Raw genomic sequence first — 21,318 nt, 5'->3', positions numbered from 1 at the left:
ACGTGCTAGAACTCAGATTGTAAATAACCTTTGTCATTTGTCCACAAATCTCCCTACGAGCCAGAATGCAGCCAGAGATTCTCTGGCAGGGCACTGTTGACCATTCCAAGGTCTTTAGGTTGACAGCGAAAGGAGACTGGGCATTAGGACCCCTGGACTTAGTAGGAGTGGTCTGCCAGAGGAGATCAGTGCTGATCATTGCTGAAGAGACACTTAAAAAAAATTTTAAAAATGATGAAGATGCTTTTCATGTCTGATTTTTAATTAGCTATCCTTTTGTTTACCTGTTTTTGTTAGCACTTGTATTTGATGTGAAGCACTTTTGTTACTTGTATTGAAAAGCGCTGTACCAATAAAGTTATTATTATTACTGTAGATGACACTAACACATCAATTCAAGGCCTTCTACTCTCTCTCTCTCTCAACTCAGCATGCCCCCCTGCCCCCACTCTCTCTCTTGACCCAGACATCAACCTGAACTCTCCCAACAAGGGCCTGGGCCCTGCAGGAGGAGCAGACCCTCTGACTGATGTCCCCGTGGAGGGCGGAGCCGTGGGGGTATCCTCCATCAACACGTTACCCCCGGGGCTCACAGAGGAGGAGGCTGAGGAGATCCGCTCTGAGCTAGTCAAGGTAGGGTTCTGTCTGCCGGTGTCTGTCGGCTGGAATCAATGTAGGCCTCGTAGGGTCAGAGGTCGTCTGTTTATTGTCCTTGTGCTCTAATCTGATCACAACCCTTTTTGACTTGAGTTTGATTTACTAATAATCCCACAAACATTTGAGTGGAACTTTTTTTGTTTCAGACAATGGTAATGTTCATAACTAGGTTTGGCCCAGCCAGTGGTTGACCGCTCTGCTGTGTTGCTGTCAGGTGGAAGAGGAGATCAGCACCCTGAGACAGGTGCTCCTGGCCAAAGAGAAGCATTCTGCTGATCTGAAGAGGAAGCTGGGGCTGAGCCCCCTCAACGAGCTCAAACAGAACCTCACCAAGGGATGGCAGGATGTCCAGACCTCTAATGCGTAAGTAGAAGATCCTTTAAAAAATGGAGACTTAAATTTAAAAAAAAATGTATCTGTAATATTCTTCTTCTTAGGTTGTTAAAATAACATCAATTTATCGCTTGCAGTAACGTCAGCCAATCGATTGTTCTAGACGCTCTCTGCTGTTCCCTTCTATCCTTCTGGCCTGGTCAGGGCTTTTAGTGTAGACCGGAGTGGCCCTGTGAGTGCGGGTCCACAGCTGTTAGTACACTGAAGTGAACATCACGGCAGATGTGCTCCGTAGGCTTTTACAATCACGTCCGTCTACTTCGACCTCTGACCCTACTCAAATATTCATTTTGCCGTTTCTGATGACTCGTGCTGTAACTCTCTGTAATTTCAACGTTCGAACGGCCCCGTTGCGTCTATATAAGTAGCATGATTCAACTCCAATCAAGATGTTATTTGTCACATACACATGGTTGGCAGATGTTAATGCGAGTGTAGCGGAAAAAATGCTTGTGCTTCTAGATCCCGATCATGCAGTAATATTCTAGCGTCTTTTAGATTTGAGTGAAGAATACATTTTAAATCGAGGCTTCTTTTAAATCCTGTTCAAAGTCTTACAATGACACAAATATTACCAAGTCAAAATGGAGGAAGCAAAAACCTTTTATTTTTTGATGTTGACAATGAAGGTGTATCAGTCAGCATCAGTGATTGAAGTTTCTGAAGTAGCCTTAGGTAATGGATTCTCTTCCTCCTCCTCAAGATATAAATATTTAAATGAGCTGATGTTTTTATCCAAAGAGACTTACAGTACAGTGTGGAATTGAACCCACAACCTTTTTAGCGTTGCTAGCGTCATGCTCTACCAACAGAGGACTCGCCAGATATATCTTAGCACGACAAAACCTAAGTGTCTTGCATACTGAATGCCTGATTTCTACTGTCGTGCTGGCCTGGCTACGTTTATGGAGCCAATCTGGAAAGTTAGTGCTGAGCGATTTTAGTGCTTTTTTTTAATGTTCAGTTTGACTATTTAAAAAAACATATATATATATTATAATCATGGTTTTATATTAATTATTTAAAAAAAATAACAACTTTAAATGCATTATGTGGTTTGAATGTTTTAACACAGAATCAAATAATGAAAGTCCCATGATGTTAGTGACTGCCCATTACTCCTGATCACTTTACTAACCGTCATTCACTTTAAATATTTCAGTTATTGTGTCTATTACATTAGTTTTATTTAATGACTTTATATGATTTAGTTCCAAGTCATCTCATCTCTGTAGTGCTGCTGCTCACTATTTTAATAGTTTTTTAAAGTAATTAAGGTGTGATTTTATGACTGAACTATCAATCATTTAGATCATGTGTTTTCAGGTAGAGATATCTGGCCAAGTAACTGCTCTCCATCGGCCATTTTCTGTCTTTCTGTCTCTCTCTCTCTCTCTCTCTGTGTCTTTCTGTGTCTCTCTCTCTCTCTGTGTCTTTCTGTGTCTCTCTCTCTCTCTGTGTGTCTCTCTCTCTCTCTCTCTCTCTCTCTCTCTCTCTCTCTCTCTCTCTCTCTCTGTCTCTCTCTCTCTGTCTCTCTCTGTCTCTCTCTGTCTCTCTGTCTCTCTGTGTCTTTCTGTCTCCCCCCACACTAACATAAGCAGGCGTGTTTAAAAAAATATATAAAAAAAATAGACCAGACAATAGAGTATGGTCATTGTAGTTTAGTGCAGAACATTTGTTAATTAACTATGTAGAATATTGGCCTGTTGAAAACTACAACTCCCTACTACATCGCGCAGTTCTGGCTTGACCTGATTTTCTATCTAGAGAAACGGCAATGTGCGTATTGAGCTCACCGGGGGGGGGGGGGGGGGGGGTAAAAACATGTACAAAATAAATGGAATTAAAGTCATTTAACTAATTTCAGTCAGTGAGTTTCTAAAAGAAAACCAAACTGAAATGTGGCTTAATGTTTCAACGCTATGAAAAGAACAAGGTGAACAGACATCTGAGTCAGAACAGCATGGTTTGGCCTTGTAGCGTGAATCAGACAGCCAGCCTGGCACAGTTCAGGGTCTGCAGTGTACCCTGGCTACTGTATCATTGTGGCCTTGTAGCGTGAATCAGACAGCCAGCCTGGCACAGTTCAGGCCTGTACATCTCTAAGCCCGTCTGTGTTCTAGAACCACTGAAAGACTTGGCGAGTGGAATGAGAAAGTTTACCTCTCTCTCTCTCTCTCACCCTCAATGTCTATTTGAGAGCACCTGCCGTGGGCTACCAGGGTCTGCAGTGTACCCTGGCTACTGTATCGTTGTGGTCTTGCTTCTATAACACTTGTCCTTTTGTGGGTTCCTCTGCCTGCTGCGTGTGTGTGTGAAAACTCACATTCCCATGATACCATCTGTTTTATATAAGCAAGTTTCTATTTTTTTTTAAATAATACAGTCTAGTTTTAACTTGGCAGAAAGATGCAGGGTCTCCTAGTTATCCCGGTGCATTGGGTGTCGTCGTAACAAAGTTTTCCCACGTTCAGTAGGCAGATATTGTTGCATCTTTTGCAGATAGAAATGTCACGAGTAGAGCTGACGTGATTCTTTTATTCTACATGTCAGAAGTTTGTTTTGTTCTACATAATATATTTCTATCGGTACATTCCACTATGTTCTGCCTCTCTCTCTCTCTGTCTTTCTGTCTCTTTCTCTGTCTTTCTCTCTTTCTCTCTGTCTTTCTCAAATCAAATCATCAAATCAAATTTATTTATATAGCCCTTCGTACATCAGCTGATATCTCAAAGTGCTGTACAGAAACCCAGCCTAAAACCCCAAACAGCAAGCAATGCAGGTGTAGAAGCACGGTGGCTAGGAAAAACTCCCTAGAAAGGCCAAAACCTAGGAAGAAACCTAGAGAGGAACCAGGCTATGTGGGGTGGCCAGTCTCTCTTTCTCTCTTGTCTTTCTGTCTCTTTCTCTCTCTGTCTCTCTCTCTGCCATGCTTTAACGTGCCGCTGTTGGTTTGCCAAAGAGTTGCTGTCTATCCTCGACTAACCCCGTATAGTCCCTTCTGTCAGACTAGATCTCTTCTGCTTGGGGAAACTTAAAAGCCTGCTGTATGAGACTTGGGAAATGGCTTGTAGTACTCTACTGAGGGAGCTCAAGCTCTAGATCCATCTCTTTTCCCCTTTTGGATGGGTGGCTAACTGGCAATGACTCTCTGTCTCTCTTCTTCTATCACTTCCTGTTTCCCTGTGCTGTATTTCCTGTTAACACCCAGGATGTCACCTTGCTTTAAGGTGACATCGTCATTCCCACTTCCTCTGAACCAACAACTTAATATCTCTGATAGTTTTATAACTAGGTTTGGTCGCTCTCCCGATGTTCATAACATCCTTCTCTCGTCCTGGTATTGAAGGTATTACTTGCTTAGTCCACGAGGAGGCGCCAAAAAACAACCAAAATGCCCATTGGGTGTCAATTATCAGAATGCAAAAACAAAATTTAACACGAGTAGTGGCAAATTTACATGAAGGCTGCTAGATAAATATGCTAACGACCGCAAACTAAAATAAACAAATTGCAAAAACAGGAAATCCCATCTACATATAGGTAGGAGTTACCAAATGCCATTTGTGGTGAGTTTGGATATTTACAAGCGAATGTGAACGAGAGACATTGTGCAAATGAACAATGTTTTGAAGCAAGCTTGCCTGAAGGAAGAACAGTACTGGCTCTGGAGCAGCATGTGAACACGCTGTCTTTGTGGAGTCTGGAGTCGCTAGGGCAACGGGCCTACCTGCTCTGCTCTGAGAAGGGGGAGGGGGGAGAGACAGGCCGAGAAGGGAGAGGAGAGAAAAACGCAAAGAAATCAAGATGGTGGCAGCTGTACAAATAACTCATCCAAAGGACTTTGACTTCTCAGACACGGCAGCAAGTTAACACTGATGCCCAGTCACCTGTTTTTTAATTCAGCAACGTAACACGACACCTATGTTTAAGTTGCTAGTTAACACAGAATTCCATTACATTTTTTTGACAACATAGAAATATCTTGCTGTGTTTTTGTAAACGTAGATTTAAAATGCTTATTGTAATTTCTGCAAGGCATCAGACTAATTTTGTGCTTCAGTTGCACTTCTCCACTAAGGATGAGAATTCACCAACAGGCATTCTACCATGTGGAGCTACTGTCCTCCATCATTCTATCAGCAGACAGCACTCTGACTGATGTGGAGCTACTGTCCTCCATCATTCTATCAGCAGACAGCACTCTGACTGATGTGGAGCTACTGTCCTCCATCATTCTATCAGCAGACAGCACTCTGACTGATGTGGAGCTACTGTTCTCCATCATTCTATCAGCAGACAGCACTCTGACTGATGTGGAGCTACTGTTCTCCATCATTCTATCAGCAGACAGCACTCTGATGTGGAGCTACTGTTCTCCATCATTCTATCAGCAGAGAACACTCTGACTGATGTGGAGCTACTGTTCTCCATCATTCTATCAGTAGACAGCACTGACTGATGTGGAGCTACTGTTCTCCATCATTCTATCAGCAGACAGCACTGACTGATGTGGAGCTACTGTTCTCCATCATTCTATCAGCAGACAGACTGATGTGGAGCTACTGTTCTCCATCATTCTATCAGCAGACAGACTGATGTGGAGCTACTGTTCTCCATCATTCTATCAGCAGACAGCACTGACTGATGTGGAGCTACTGTTCTCCATCATTCTATCAGCAGACAGCACTCTGACTGATGTGGAGCTACTGTTCTGCATCATTATATCAGCAGACAACACTCTGACCGATGTGGAGCTACTGTTCTCCATCATTCTTTCAGCAGACAGCACTCTGACTGATGTGTAGCTACTGTTCTCCATCATTCTATCAGCAGACAGCACTCTGACTGATGTGTAGCTACTGTTCTCCATCATTCTATCAGCAGACAGCACTCTGACTGATGTGTAGCTACTGTTCTCCATCATTCTATCAGTAGACAGCACTGACTGATGTGGAGCTACTGTTCTCCATCATTCTATCAGCAGACAGCACTGACTGATGTGGAGCTACTGTTCTCCATCATTCTATCAGCAGACAGCACTCTGACTGATGTGGAGCTACTGTTCTCCATCATTCTATCAGCAGAGAACACTCTGACTGATGTGTAGCTACTGTTCTCCATCATTCTATCAGCAGACAGCACTCTGACTGATGTGTAGCTACTGTTCTCCATCATTCTATCAGCAGACAGCACTCTGATGTGGAGCTACTGTTCTCCATCATTCTATCAGCAGAGAACACTCTGACTGATGTGGAGCTACTGTTCTCCATCATTCTATCAGCAGACAGCACTGACTGATGTGGAGCTACTGTTCTCCATCATTCTATCAGCAGACAGCACTCCGATGTGGAGCTACTGTTCTCCATCATTCTATCAGTAGACAGCACTGACTGATGTGGAGCTACTGTTCTCCATCATTCTATCAGCAGACAGCACTCTGACTGATGTGGAGCTACTGTTCTCCATCATTCTATCAGCAGACAGCACTCTGATGTGGAGCTACTGTTCTCCATCATTCTATCAGCAGACAGCACTCTGATGTGGAGCTACTGTTCTCCATCATTCTATCAGCAGAGAACACTCTGACTGATGTGGAGCTGCTGTTCTCCATCATTCTATCAGCAGACAGCACTCTGACTGATGTGGAGCTACTGTTCTCCATCATTCTATCAGTGGACAGCACTCTGATGTGGAGCTACTGTTCTCCATCATTCTATCAGTAGACAGCACTGACTGATGTGGAGCTACTGTTCTCCATCATTCTATCAGCAGACAGCACTCTGACTGATGTGGAGCTACTGTTCTCCATCATTCTATCAGCAGACAGCACTCTGATGTGGAGCTACTGTTCTCCATCATTCTATCAGCAGAGAACACTCTGACTGATGTGGAGCTACTGTTCTCCATCATTCTATCAGTAGACAGCACTGACTGATGTGGAGCTACTGTTCTCCATCATTCTATCAGCAGACAGCACTCTGACTGATGTGGAGCTACTGTTCTCCATCATTCTATCAGCAGACAGCACTCTGATGTGGAGTTACTGTTCTCCATCATTCTTTCAGCAGACAGCACTCTGACTGATGTGTAGCTACTGTTCTCCATCATTCTATCAGCAGACAGCACTCTGACTGATGTGGAGCTACTGTTCTCCATCATTCTATCAGCAGACAGCACTCTGATGTGGAGCTACTGTTCTCCATCATTCTTTCAGCAGACAGCACTCTGACTGATGTGTAGCTACTGTTCTCCATCATTCTATCAGCAGACAGCACTCTGACTGATGTGGAGCTACTGTTCTCCATCATTCTATCAGCAGACAGCACTCTGACTGATGTGGAGCTACTGTTCTCCATCATTCTATCAGCAGACAGCACTCTGACTGATGTGGAGCTACTGTTCTCCATCATTCTATCAGCAGACAGCACTCTGATGTGGAGCTACTGTTCTCCATCATTCTATCAGCAGAGAACACTCTGACTGATGTGGAGCTACTGTTCTCCATCATTCTATCAGCAGACAGCACTGACTGATGTGGAGCTACTGTTCTCCATCATTCTATCAGTAGACAGCACTGACTGATGTGGAGCTACTGTTCTCCATCATTCTATCAGCAGACAGCACTCTGATGTGGAGCTACTGTTCTCCATCATTCTATCAGCAGACAGCACTCTGATGTGGAGCTACTGTTCTCCATCATTCTATCAGCAGACAGCACTCTGACTGATGTGGAGCTACTGTTCTCCATCATTCTATCAGCAGACAGCACTCTGACTGATGTGGAGCTACTGTTCTCCATCATTCTATCAGCAGACAGCACTCTGACTGATGTGGAGCTACTGTTCTCCATCATTCTATCAGCAGACAGCACTCTGGTGTGGAGCTACTGTTCTCCATCATTCTATCAGCAGAGAACACTCTGACTGATGTGGAGCTACTGTTCTCCATCATTCTATCAGCAGACAGCACTGACTGATGTGGAGCTACTGTTCTCCATCATTCTATCAGTAGACAGCACTGACTGATGTGGAGCTACTGTTCTCCATCATTCTATCAGCAGACAGCACTCTGATGTGGAGCTACTGTTCTCCATCATTCTATCAGCAGACAGCACTCTGATGTGGAGCTACTGTTCTCCATCATTCTATCAGCAGACAGCACTCTGACTGATGTGGAGCTACTGTTCTCCATCATTCTATCAGCAGACAGCACTCTGATGTGGAGCTACTGTTCTCCATCATTCTATCAGCAGACAGCACTGACTGATGTGGAGCTACTGTTCTCCATCATTCTATCAGTAGACAGCACTGACTGATGTGGAGCTACTGTTCTCCATCATTCTATCAGTAGACAGCACTGACTGATGTGGAGCTACTGTTCTCCATCATTCTATCAGTAGACAGCACTGACTGATGTGGAGCTACTGTTCTCCATCATTCTATCAGTAGACAGCACTGACTGATGTGGAGCTACTGTTCTCCATCATTCTATCAGTAGACAGCACTGACTGATGTGGAGCTACTGTTCTCCATCATTCTATCAGCAGACAGCACTCTGATGTGGAGCTACTGTTCTCCATCATTCTATCAGCAGACAGCACTCTGATGTGGAGCTACTGTTCTCCATCATTCTATCAGCAGACAGCACTCTGACTGATGTGGAGCTACTGTTCTCCATCATTCTATCAGCAGACAGCACTCTGACTGATGTGGAGCTACTGTTCTCCATCATTCTATCAGCAGACAGCACTCTGACTGATGTGGAGCTACTGTTCTCCATCATTCTATCAGCAGACAGCACTCTGGTGTGGAGCTACTGTTCTCCATCATTCTATCAGCAGAGAACACTCTGACTGATGTGGAGCTACTGTTCTCCATCATTCTATCAGCAGACAGCACTGACTGATGTGGAGCTACTGTTCTCCATCATTCTATCAGTAGACAGCACTGACTGATGTGGAGCTACTGTTCTCCATCATTCTATCAGCAGACAGCACTCTGATGTGGAGCTACTGTTCTCCATCATTCTATCAGCAGACAGCACTCTGATGTGGAGCTACTGTTCTCCATCATTCTATCAGCAGACAGCACTCTGACTGATGTGGAGCTACTGTTCTCCATCATTCTATCAGCAGACAGCACTCTGATGTGGAGCTACTGTTCTCCATCATTCTATCAGCAGACAGCACTGACTGATGTGGAGCTACTGTTCTCCATCATTCTATCAGTAGACAGCACTGACTGATGTGGAGCTACTGTTCTCCATCATTCTATCAGTAGACAGCACTGACTGATGTGGAGCTACTGTTCTCCATCATTCTATCAGTAGACAGCACTGACTGATGTGGAGCTACTGTTCTCCATCATTCTATCAGCAGACAGCACTGACTGATGTGGAGCTACTGTTCTCCATCATTCTATCAGCAGACAGCACTCTGATGTGGAGCTACTGTTCTCCATCATTCTATCAGCAGAGAACACTGACTGATGTGGAGCTACTGTTCTCCATCATTCTATCAGCAGACAGCACTCTGACTGATGTGGAGCTACTGTTCTCCATCATTCTATCAGCAGACAGCACTCTGACTGATGTGGAGCTACTGTTCTCCATCATTCTATCAGCAGGCAGCACTCTGACTGATGTGGAGCTACTGTTCTCCATCATTCTATCAGCAGGCAGCACTCTGACTGATGTGGAGCTACTGTTCTCCATCATTCTATCAGCAGACAGCACTCTGACTGATGTGGAGCTACTGTTCTCCATCATTCTATCAGCAGACAGCACTCTGACTGATGTGGAGCTACTGTTCTCCATCATTATATCAGCAGAGAACACTGACTGATGTGGAGCTACTGTTCTCCATCATTCTATCAGCAGACAGCACTGACTGATGTGGAGCTACTGTTCTCCATCATTCTATCAGTAGACAGCACTGACTGATGTGGAGCTACTGTTTTTCAGTGTAGCCAGACTACTTATGGTAAAAATGCCAGATTAGGATTACATTGTTTCTCGATAAACATTTAAAAAAATATGTCCATGCATAATATTAGCTTAAAAAAAATATATATATAAAACTTGCTTTTTCATTGTAATCTAATTTACTTGTGTGACTGCCAGCCAAATAGTGTCACAAATGAAGCTGTTTTCTGCCGAATGTGATCACTCTCTATTGAAGCAACAAAAAACCCCACTGACTTTCAATATAAAACGCGACCCCTGTCAATACACAGCTGGACTTCCATGTTCCCGCTTTCTCCCGTTGTGCTAGTTACAAACAAACACACTGTTCTGGGGAACTACGATAAACTGCCGTAATGTGGACCGAAGGAATAAAGAATTCCGTTTGGGTTTTTTTTTCTCCTAATGTATCGCACAAGTCAACTGCATGTATTTTGAGTTAAAATAGCTACAAATATAACAATGTATTGAGGATGTTGGAGAGAAAAAAAGCATTTTTGCGTGGCTATTTCCATATAGCCAAGTATAGATTTCAAGCCTGGTTCTAACTCCCTTCAGTTAGTTTGGTGGTTGGTTTTTCACGCTTAAAACGAGGGTAACTGAAATACATGGGGGAATGACGTTTTCCCTATCTTTCACTATACATTTCATTATATCCTACATCTCTGCGTTAAGGTAGTGAAACTACCACATCCGCCGTTGCTACAGAAAATGATATTGTCTGGGGTGGCTGAAGGCCTACATGAAGACATGGTGCTTATTTGTCAGCTATCTTACACTGTTACGCTGTCCTTTCAGCGCATATATATCTCACACACGCACACTCGCACGCAGAGAGCAGAGCAGAGTTTCTCCACCAGACAAACAGCCCAGACCCACCACAGGATTGTGTGGGAGAGGAGAGGATTGGAATGTGAGAGAGACTGAAAGAGAGCTGGCCTGATAAACGACCATGGGCAGCGAGAGGGAGAGACGGCGGTGGGCAGGCCCCCCAAAAAACGGTTGTCTTGCTTGATCAGTCGCGCGGCTCGGGGGGGAGTCGTCAGTCAGTCGCGCGGCTCGGGGGGAGTCGTCAGTCAGTCGCGCGGCTCGGGGGGAGTCGTCAGTCAGTCGCGCGGCTCGGGGGGAGTCGTCAGTCAGTCGCGCGGCTCGGGGGGGAGTCGTCAGTCGCGCGGCTCGGGGGGAGGATGTAGAATTGTATTTCCAACATTAGGGCTTTGTCCTTAAACAAGTGAAATCCGCTTCGTGTTTTTGTTTCTTTGCCACGATACTAACGAGTGTCGCCATACTGGTATGGTCCTGGTCCCTAGAAGACGGGTCATTTTATTTGGTGTTGCGTGGGAGATCTCTTAATTGGGTCTAGACAGAATCATCAGTGTATCAGTGTTTTTACAGGTGCATTTAAAATAAAAAAAAGTCAATTTAAAAAAATTTAGTCAGACTACAGCTACAGCAATGCTTGTTATGTATTTCATTTCCATTGTAGACAGCAGAACTAAAGCCACATCCTCTCCCTTTCCCATGCAGGTGACTGTACTGACAGACATCTATATGTGTTTACATTACACTAACAATGATGTTCAGGCACTGTGTATGGTTTGTGCTCAACGAAGGACTAATCCAATAGGTTCTAATGCTTGACACATGTAGTCTGTTTATGTTTATGAAAAGTATTACATAGAGTTTTTTTTGTGTTTTTTTTTTAAATCACAAAAAAACACAGGAGATGTGACTGCCAACCTACGTCCAAGCTTGAGGAAGGTGTTGTGTTGGGTCCTTAACCCTCTAACGCAGGGTTAACAAAACTCATGTTGCCCCACCTGGGTTTGCTTTGTTTTTGTTATTTTCTCTTCTCCCCCCCAGCGCGACACAGCTGATTTCAAATCATCAAAAGCTTGATGTCGTGTTTATTTGAATCAGCTGTGTAGCGCTAGGGCAACAACCCAGAACGTGCACCCAGAGAGGGGACCCCAGGGACCGAGTTTTGAGAGAAACCCAGCTGTAATAAAACCGTAGAAATTCAGTATTTGACACTTCTGTAACTTTCCAAAGACTGATGCATTGTCGTAGGGTTACTATTGTTCAGTACATGCACTATTTTTGGACTGTCTGTTATATTTGTGTGTGTGTGTAGAAGGGTTCTAGTTATGTTAACTTTTTAAAGTCTCTAACTTGCTCTTTCCTCCCTCTGTAAGAAGTCAGTTAGTCACTTCATTGTCCTACTGTTTGTCCGTAGATATCTTACAGCGTCTGCAACTTTGGATGAAATTGCCCGATCTGAAGCGTGAGTTGATCTAATAACTATTTAATTTAGTTTTGCCTGCGTTGCATTTTGTTTTGGCAAGGGGGAGGGGCTTCTGACTGTTCATGCTGTTTGATTGGAGGGGGGAGGGGCTTCTGACTGTTCATGCTGTTTGATTGGAGGGGGAGGGGCTTCTGACTGTTCATGCTGTTTGATTGGAGGGGGGATGGGCTTCTGACTCTTCATGCTGTTTGATTGGAGGGGGGATGGGCTTCTGACTGTTCATGCTGTTTGATTGGAGGGGGGATGGGCTTCTGACTGTTCATGCTGTTTGATTGGAGGGGGGAGGGGCTTCTGACTGTTCATGCTGTTTGATTGGAGGGGGGAGGGGCTTCTGACTGTTCATGCTGTTTGATTGGAGGGGGGATGGGCTTCTGACTGTTCATGCTGTTTGATTGGAGGGGGGAGGGGCTTCTGACTGTTCATGCTGTTTGATTGGAGGGGGATGGGCTTCTGACTGTTCATGCTGTTTGATTGGAGGGGGGATGGGCTTCTGACTCTTCATGCTGTTTGCCTGGAGGGGGGAGGGGCTTCTGACTGTTCATGTTGTTTGCCTGGAGGGGGGAGGGGCTTCTGACTGTTCATGCTGTTTGCCTGGAGGGGGGAGGGGCTTCTGACTGTTCATGCTGTTTGATTGGAGGGGGGAGGGGCTTCTGACTGTTCATGCTGTTTGATTGGAGGGGGGATGGGTTTCTGACTGTTCATGCTGTTTGATTGGAGGGGGGAGGGGCTTCTGACTGTTCATGCTGTTTGCCTGGAGGTGGGGGGGGCTTCTGACTGTTCATGCTGTTTGATTGGAGGGGGGAGGGGCTTCTGACTGTTCATGCTATTTTGCCTGGAGGGGGGAGGGGCTTCTGATTGTTCCTGCCTCTCTTCTGTTTGGCTGGTGGTATTTGGATGGCCCTGCACACGACCACCTTCACCTAAATCATGTGAGCTTGTGTGGGGCAACAACAAGGGGTATCGCTGTGGGTTATTTGAGAGGCTGGTTTTTAGTGAGACTGGGGTGCCTGCCCCCCCTAGTCTAGCTGAATGTACTTGCTTTTGTCTTGGTCATCACATCTCCTGGGGGAACCTCTGACCCGCTGTGTAACAAAGTGTAACAACATGTCATTAATTGATTTATCCACCAACTGCATGGTTTCTCCAACTGTCTTCTCAGTATTATCATACAGTTATCAATACCATTTTTGCATTGGTCAGTCTGAATAGAAATCAATTTTCTGGGATAAAGATGAGCGGACTTAGACATACAGACTTGTGTACTGAACGGATAGCTATAGTAAGACATGATTAATCGATCAGGGGTGACTTAACTTTTGACGCCGTGCTAGAGGCGATCGATCACCTGCTTGTGTGAGGCCTGTACAGGGGTGGCACCAACACGCAGACGGCTGTGGTGGGGTTATAAAATACTATGGGCAGGAATGTGTTCCGATCCGTTGTGGGACGTCTTGTTTAGAAGCCTGCGGTGGATGGTTCTATAAAGACTCAGTGTGGGATTTAAGCACAGTGATGTCTGGGTAGTTTCCTGCTTTAGGTTGGTACTGCAATACTAATGGGTCTAAATTCTTCTGTCTGATTTATTATTATTATAATTAAACATTTTCTGTTTAAAAAAATCTGAAATAAGCCTGAAATGCCCTGTTTGAAAGATCAGAGATTAGTTTAAGCTGTTTTGTGCAATACCTGATCTCTTTAACACTCCTCCTCACACTACTGTGGGTTGGTAGTCCTCCTCACCCTACTTAACTTCTACTGGGTTGGTAGTCCTCCTCACCCTACTGGGTTGGTAGTCCTCCTCACCCTACTGGGTTGGTAGTCCTCCTCACCCTACTGGGTTGGTAGTCCTCCTCACCCCCTACTGGGTTGGTAGTCCCCCTCACCCCCTACTGGGTTGGTAGTCCCCCTCACCCCCTACTGGGTTGGTAGTCCCCCTCACCCCCTACTGGGTTGGTAGTCCCCCTCACCCTACTGGGTTGGTAGTCCCCCTCACCCCTACTGGGTTGGTAGTCCCCCTCACCCCCTACTGGGTTGGTAGTCCCCCTCACCCCTACTGGGTTGGTAGTCCCCCTCACCCCCTACTGGGTTGGTAGTCCCCCTCACCCCCTACTGGGTTGGTAGTCCTCCTCACCCCTACTGAACCCCTACTGGGTTGGTAGTCCCCCTCACCCCCTACTGGGTTGGTAGTCCCCCTCACCCCCCTACTGGGTTGGTAGTCCCCCTCACCCCCCTACTGGGTTGGTAGTCCTCCTCACTGGGTTGGTAGTCCTCCTCACCCTACTGGGTTGGTAGTCCCCCTCACCCCCTACTCTAGTTGGTAGTCCCCCTCACCCCTACTGGGTTGGTAGTCCTCCTCACCCTACTGGGTTGGTAGTCCTCCTCACTGGGTTGGTAGTCCTCCTCACCCCTACTGGGTTGGTAGTCCTCCTCACTGGGTTGGTAGTCCCCCTCACCCCCTACTGGTTTGGTAGTCCCCCTCACCCTACTTAACTCCTACTGGGTTGGTAGTCCCCCTCACCCCCTACTGGTTTGGTAGTCCCCCTCACCCTACTTAACTCCTACTGGGTTGGTAGTCCCCCTCACCCCCTACTGGTTTGGTAGTCCCCCTCACCCTACTTAACTCCTACTGGGTTGGTAGTCGTCCTCACCCCCTACTGGGTTGGTAGTCCTCCTCACCCCCTACTGGGTTGGTAGTCCTCCTCACCCCCTACTGGGTTGGTAGTCCTCCTCACCCCCTACTGGGTTGGTTGTCCTCCTCACCCCCTACTGGGTTGGTAGTCCTCCTCACCCCCTTACTGGGTTGGTAGTCCTCCTCACCCCTACTGGGTTGGTAGTCCTCCTCACCCCTACTGGGTTGGTAGTCCTCCTCACCCCCTACTGGGTTGGTAGTCCTCCTCACCCCCTACTGGGTTGGTAGTCCTCCTCACTGGGTTGGTAGTCCTCCTCACCCCCTACTGGGTTGGTAGTCCTCCTCACCCCCTACTGGGTTGGTAGTCCTCCTCACTGGGTTGGTAGTCCTCCTCACTGGGTTGGTAGTCCTCCTCACCCTACTGGGTTGGTAGTCCCCCTCACCCCCTACTGGGTTGGTAGTCCCCCTCACCCCTACTGGGTTGGTAGTACTCCTCACTGGGTTGGTAGTCCTCCTCACTGGGTTGATAGTCCTCCTCACCCTACTGGGTTGGTAGTCCTCCTCACTGGGTTGGTAGTCCTCCTCACCCCTACTGGTTTGGTAGTCCCCCTCACCCTACTTAACCCCTACTGGGTTGGTAGTCCTCCTCACCCCCTACTGGGTTGGTAGTCCTCCTCACCCCCTACTGGGTTGGTAGTCCTCCTCACCCCCTTACTGGGTTGGTAGTCCTCCTCACCCCCTTACTGGGTTGGTAGTCCTCCTCACCCCCTTACTGGGTTGGTAGTCCTCCTCACCCCCTTACTGGGTTGGTAGTCCTCCTCACCCCCTACTGGGTTGGTAGTCCCCCTCACCCTACTTAACCCCTACTGGGTTGGTAGTCCTCCTCACCCCTACTGGGTTGGTAGTCCTCCTCACCCCCTACTGGGTTGGTAGTCCTCCTCACCCCCTACTGGGTTGGTAGTCCTCCTCACTGGGTTGGTAGTCCTTCTCACCCCCTACTGGGTTGGTAGTCCTCCTCAACAAGCATTTCTCAACGGCTGGCCATGCCTTCCGCCTGGCTACTCCAACCTCGTCCAACAGCTCCCCCCCCCCCCGCAGCTACTCGCCCAAGCCTCTCCAGGTTCTCCTTTACCCAAATCCAGATAGCAGATGTTCTGAAAGAGCTGCAAAACCTGGACCCGTACAAATCAGCTGGGCTTGACAATCTGGACCCTCTATTCCTGAAACTATCCGCCGCCATTGTCGCAACCCCTATTACCAGCCTGTTCAACCTCTCTTTCATATCGTCTGAGATCCCCAAGGATTGGAAAGCTGCCGCAGTCATCCCCCTCTTCAAAGGGGGCGACACCCTGGACCCAAACTGTTACAGACCAATATCCATCCTGCCCTGCCTATCTAAGGTCTTCGAAAGCCAAGTCAACAAACAGATCACTGACCATCTTGAATCCCACCGTACCTTCTCCGCTGTGCAATCTGGTTTCCGAGCCGGTCACGGGTGTACCTCAGCCACGCTCAAGGTACTAAACGATATCATAACCGCCATCGATAAAAGACAGTACTGTGCAGCCGTCTTCATAGACCTTGCCAAGGCTTTCGACTCTGTCAATCACCGTATTCTTATTGGCAGACTCAGTAGCCTCGGTTTTTCGGATGACTGCCTTGCCTGGTTCACCAATTACTTTGCAGACAGAGTTCAGTGTGTCAAATCGGAGGGCATGCTGTCCGGTCCTCTGGCAGTCTCTATGGGGGTGCCACAGGGTTCAATTCTCGGGCCGACTCTTTTCTCTGTATATATCAATGATGTTTCTCATGCTGCGGGCGATTCCCTGATCCACCTCTACGCAGACGACACCATTCTATATACTTCCGGCCCGTCCTTGGACACTGTGCTATCTAACCTCCAAACGAGCTTCAATGCCATACAGCACTCCTTCCGTGGCCTCCAACTGCTCTTAAACGCTAGTAAAACCAAATGCATGCTTTTCAACCGTTCGCTGCCTGCACCCGCACGCCTGACCAGCATCACCACCCTGGATGGTTCCGACCTTGAATATGTGGACATCTATAAGTACCTAGGTGTCTGGCTAGACTCTAAACTCTCCTTCCAGACCCATATCAAACATCTCCAATCGAAAATCAAATCAAGAGTCGGCTTTCTATTCCGCAACAAAGCCTCCTTCACTCACGCCGCCAAACTTACCCTAGTAAAACTGACTATCCTACCGATCCTCGACTTCGGCGACGTCATCTACAAAATTGCTTCCAACACTCTACTCAGCAAACTGGATGCAGTTTATCACAGTGCCATCCGTTTTGTCACTAAAGCACCTTATACCACCCACCACTGCGACTTGTATGCTCTAGTCGGCTGGCCCTCGCTACATATTCGTCGCCAGACCCACTGGCTCCAGGTCATCTACAAGTCCATGCTAGGTAAAGCTCCGCCTTATCTCAGTTCACTGGTTACGATGGCAACACCCATCCGTAGCACGCGCTCCAGCAGGTGTATCTCACTGATCATCCCTAAAGCCAACACCTCATTTGGCCGCCTTTCGTTCCAGTTCTCTGCTGCCTGTGATTGGAACGAATTGCAAAAATCGCTGAAGTTGGAGACTTTTATCTCCCTCACCAACTTCAAACATCTGCTATCTGAGCAGCTAACCGATCGCTGCAGCTGTACATAGTCTATCGGTAAATAGCCCACCCATTTTCACCTACCTCATCCCCATACTGTTTTTATTTATTTATTTTTCTGCTCTTTTGCACACCAATATCTCTACCTTTACATAACCATCTGATCATTTATCACTCCAGTGTTAATCTGCATAATTGTAATTATTTGCCTACCTTCTCATGCCTTTTGCACACAATGTATATATAGACTCCCCTTTTTTCTACTGTGTTATTGACTTGTTAATTGTTTACTCCATGTGTAACTCTGTGTTGTCTGTTCACACTGCTATGCCTTATCTTGGCCAGGTCGCAGTTGCAAATGAGAACTTGTTCTCAACTAGCCTACCTGGTTAAATAAAGGTGAAATAAAAAAATAAAAAAAATAAACTGGGTTGGTAGTCCTCCTCACCCTACTGGGTTGGTAGTCCCCCTCACCCCTACTGGGTTGGTAGTACTCCTCACTGGGTTGGTAGTCCTCCTCACTGGGTTGATAGTCCTCCTCACCCTACTGGGTTGGTAGTCCTCCTCACTGGGTTGGTAGTCCTCCTCACCCCTACTGGTTTGGTAGTCCCCCTCACCCTACTTAACCCCTACTGGGTTGGTAGTCCTCCTCACCCCCTACTGGGTTGGTAGTCCTCCTCACCCCCTACTGGGTTGGTAGTCCTCCTCACCCCCTTACTGGGTTGGTAGTCCTCCTCACCCCCTTACTGGGTTGGTAGTCCTCCTCACCCCCTTACTGGGTTGGTAGTCCTCCTCACCCCCTTACTGGGTTGGTAGTCCTCCTCACCCCCTTACTGGGTTGGTAGTCCTCCTCACCCCCTTACTGGGTTGGTAGTCCTCCTCACCCCCTACTGGGTTGGTAGTCCCCCTCACCCTACTTAACCCCTACTGGGTTGGTAGTCCTCCTCACCCCCTACTGGGTTGGTAGTCCTCCTCACCCCCTTACTGGGTTGGTAGTCCTCCTCACCCCCTACTGGGTTGGTAGTCCTCCTCACCCCCTACTGGGTTGGTAGTCCTCCTCACCCCCTTACTGGGTTGGTAGTCCTCCTCACCCCCTACTGGGTTGGTAGTCCTCCTCACCCTACTTAACCCCTACTGGGTTGGTAGTCCTCCTCACCCCTACTGGGTTGGTAGTCCTCCTCACCCCCTACTGGGTTGGTAGTCCTCCTCACCCCCTTACTGGGTTGGTAGTCCTCCTCACCCCCTACTGGGTTGGTAGTCCTCCTCACCCTACTTAACCCCTACTGGGTTGGTAGTCCTCCTCCCCCCTACTGGGTTGGTAGTCCTCCTCACCCCCTACTGGGTTGGTAGTCCTCCTCACCCCCTTACTGGGTTGGTAGTCCTCCTCACCCCCTTACTGGGTTGGTAGTCCTCCTCACCCCCTTACTGGGTTGGTAGTCCTCCTCACCCCCTTACTGGGTTGGTAGTCCTCCTCACCCCCTTACTGGGTTGGTAGTCCTCCTCACCCCCTTACTGGGTTGGTAGTCCTCCTCACCCCCTTACTGGGTTGGTAGTCCTCCTCACCCCCTTACTGGGTTGGTAGTCCTCCTCACCCCCTACTGGGTTGGTAGTCCTCCTCACCCTACTTAACCCCTACTGGGTTGGTTGTCCTCCTCACCCCCTACTGGGTTGGTAGTCCTCCTCACCCCCTTACTGGGTTGGTAGTCCTCCTCACCCCCTTACTGGGTTGGTAGTCCTCCTCACCCCCTACTGGGTTGGTAGTCCTCCTCACCCTACTTAACCCCTACTGGGTTGGTTGTCCTCCTCACCCCCTACTGGGTTGGTAGTCCTCCTCACCCTACTTAACCCCTACTGGGTTGGTAGTCCTCCTCACCCCCTACTGGGTTGGTAGTCCTCCTCACCCCCTACTGGGTTGGTAGTCCTCCTCACCCCCTTACTGGGTTGGTAGTCCTCCTCACCCCCTACTGGGTTGGTTGTCCTCCTCACCCTACTTTTAAAAAATGTTCTTTCATCAGAATTTATTTGTAGATCTTTGTCACGGTTTGGATAGGAACTCTTGCTAATTCCTCAGTATTTCTGCATACTTGTTTTTCTGCTCTTGTCTGTCAGACTTATTAACCCCTTAGTGGCAAATAATCTTCCCTCTGCTTGCGACAGAGGCGTAATCTATTCTAAACTGAGTCCTGTTTTCGATATGTTTTCAATCATGTTCTAATGATATTTATATTTAGTGTATCTATCCTCTCCCGTCAGGTACAAGAAGACTCAGGAGACCCTGTCTGTGGCGGGACAGAAGACCACTGCTGCCTTCTCCACCATGGGAACTGCCCTCAGCAGGAAACTGGGAGACATGAGGTACAGACCAAGACTCAAAATGGCCGCCCTCAATCCCTTTCTGTAGAGCAGGTTCGGACAACCACGAAGTTGTAAAACCTAGAGGTGTCATCTCAGTCCTCTTTTCCATTAGGTTGTATAAGTTGATTTGGTGAGGCCACAACAACCCTCTTTCTGGTGAGAGCTAGTCCCGCCTCCCTAATCTAGAACACCTGATTCGGCTGCACACCTATGTATACCTCATGTATAACCGTTGGGTCAATTTGTCACTCAATATCTGCGTGCTTCACTTCATGAAAAGACTGCGCACAAATATTGATTTATAATATACAGCGTATATATCCTGTTATGAGTCAGACCTGTTGTTAAACTGTGCGTGTGTCAACGAGCGTTGTCACGCTGCCTGGAAACGCCCATCATTCACCTTTTTACGACCTGCTCAATCGTGTCGTTTTTTTTTCCGTTTTTTTTCTGTGTACTTTGTAAATATGGAAATTAGGCCAAGACCCTAAAGGAAATGGTGAACGTGATTAAATGTCTTTTGGAGGTGTTTGGCAGGGCGTTTTCCTTTGCAGTGACGTTTGTTTGTACCTGACCGTTTTTTCTGAAAGACGACAACGATTTGCAAATTTGTTGTGGCCCTGTAAACATTACAAACTTTTTTTTTGTGTTTTTTTTCCTTGAACAGAAATAAGCTGCACTCCCCACAAATTCTATAACGTTGTCTGCTCCGGTGGGGGGGGGACGACGACACTACAGTAGGCCTGTTTACAGTGGTAACCTACCCACTTCAATGCTAAAGATCAACCGTCTGTTCACCTGTTTTAAATGAGGTGCCGCGCTCCTTTTCAGATGCACAGAGCAAAAAACTTGAAATTATAAGGCTATCTAAGGCTCAATTAAATGATGTGCATTGTCATTTATTTTATTATTTTTTTACTTCAGGAAGTTGAGGGAGTTATTTTGCGATGGTTATTATATTTATAAATGAAATATTGTCTGTTGGAGTAATGTCACCTTAAATTATTCATACGTAGCCTATAAACCTCAATGGTAAAGGTGAACTGTTTGTTCTACCGTTAAACTGCATTTCGGTTCACAGATCAAAGCTGATCTATTTACTACTACTAGGCGACAGGCTTGACTAGTCGTTAGAGCGTTGGACTAGTAACCGGAAGGTTGCAAGTTCAAACCCCCGAGCTGACAAGGTACAAATCTGTCGTTCTGCCCCTGAACAAGGCAGTTAACCCACTGTTCCTAGGCTGTCATTGAAAATAAGAATTTGTTCTTAACTGACTTGCCTGGTTAAAAAAATAAAATAAGCTACTGCATTTCGGATCACAGAGCAAAGCTGATCTATTTACTACTGTGAAGTGGGTCCAATTTTAAATGAGAGCTGGTG

General features: G+C 47.0%; 1 protein-coding gene across 1 annotated transcript; it reads left to right on the top strand.

The window, feature by feature from the left end:
* Nucleotides 1-376: 376 nt before the first annotated feature.
* On the top strand, nucleotides 377-20,208 carry LOC139400764 (tumor protein D54-like; the record flags this gene model as incomplete). The annotated part of the gene is made up of 4 exons (XM_071145413.1): nucleotides 377-633; nucleotides 872-1,020; nucleotides 12,251-12,298; nucleotides 19,836-20,208. Coding segments are annotated over 4 exons (602 nt in total), but the record flags the coding sequence as incomplete, so codon positions are not given.
* Between the last annotated feature and the right edge of the window lie 1,110 nt (nucleotides 20,209-21,318).

Source organism: Oncorhynchus clarkii, unplaced genomic scaffold (assembly GCF_045791955.1).
Source record: "Oncorhynchus clarkii lewisi isolate Uvic-CL-2024 unplaced genomic scaffold, UVic_Ocla_1.0 unplaced_contig_7096_pilon_pilon, whole genome shotgun sequence".
NCBI classification, from domain to species: domain Eukaryota; kingdom Metazoa; phylum Chordata; class Actinopteri; order Salmoniformes; family Salmonidae; genus Oncorhynchus; species Oncorhynchus clarkii.
Note: the sequence above shows the minus strand (reverse complement) of the source record. Positions and strands in the feature narration are given on the sequence as shown.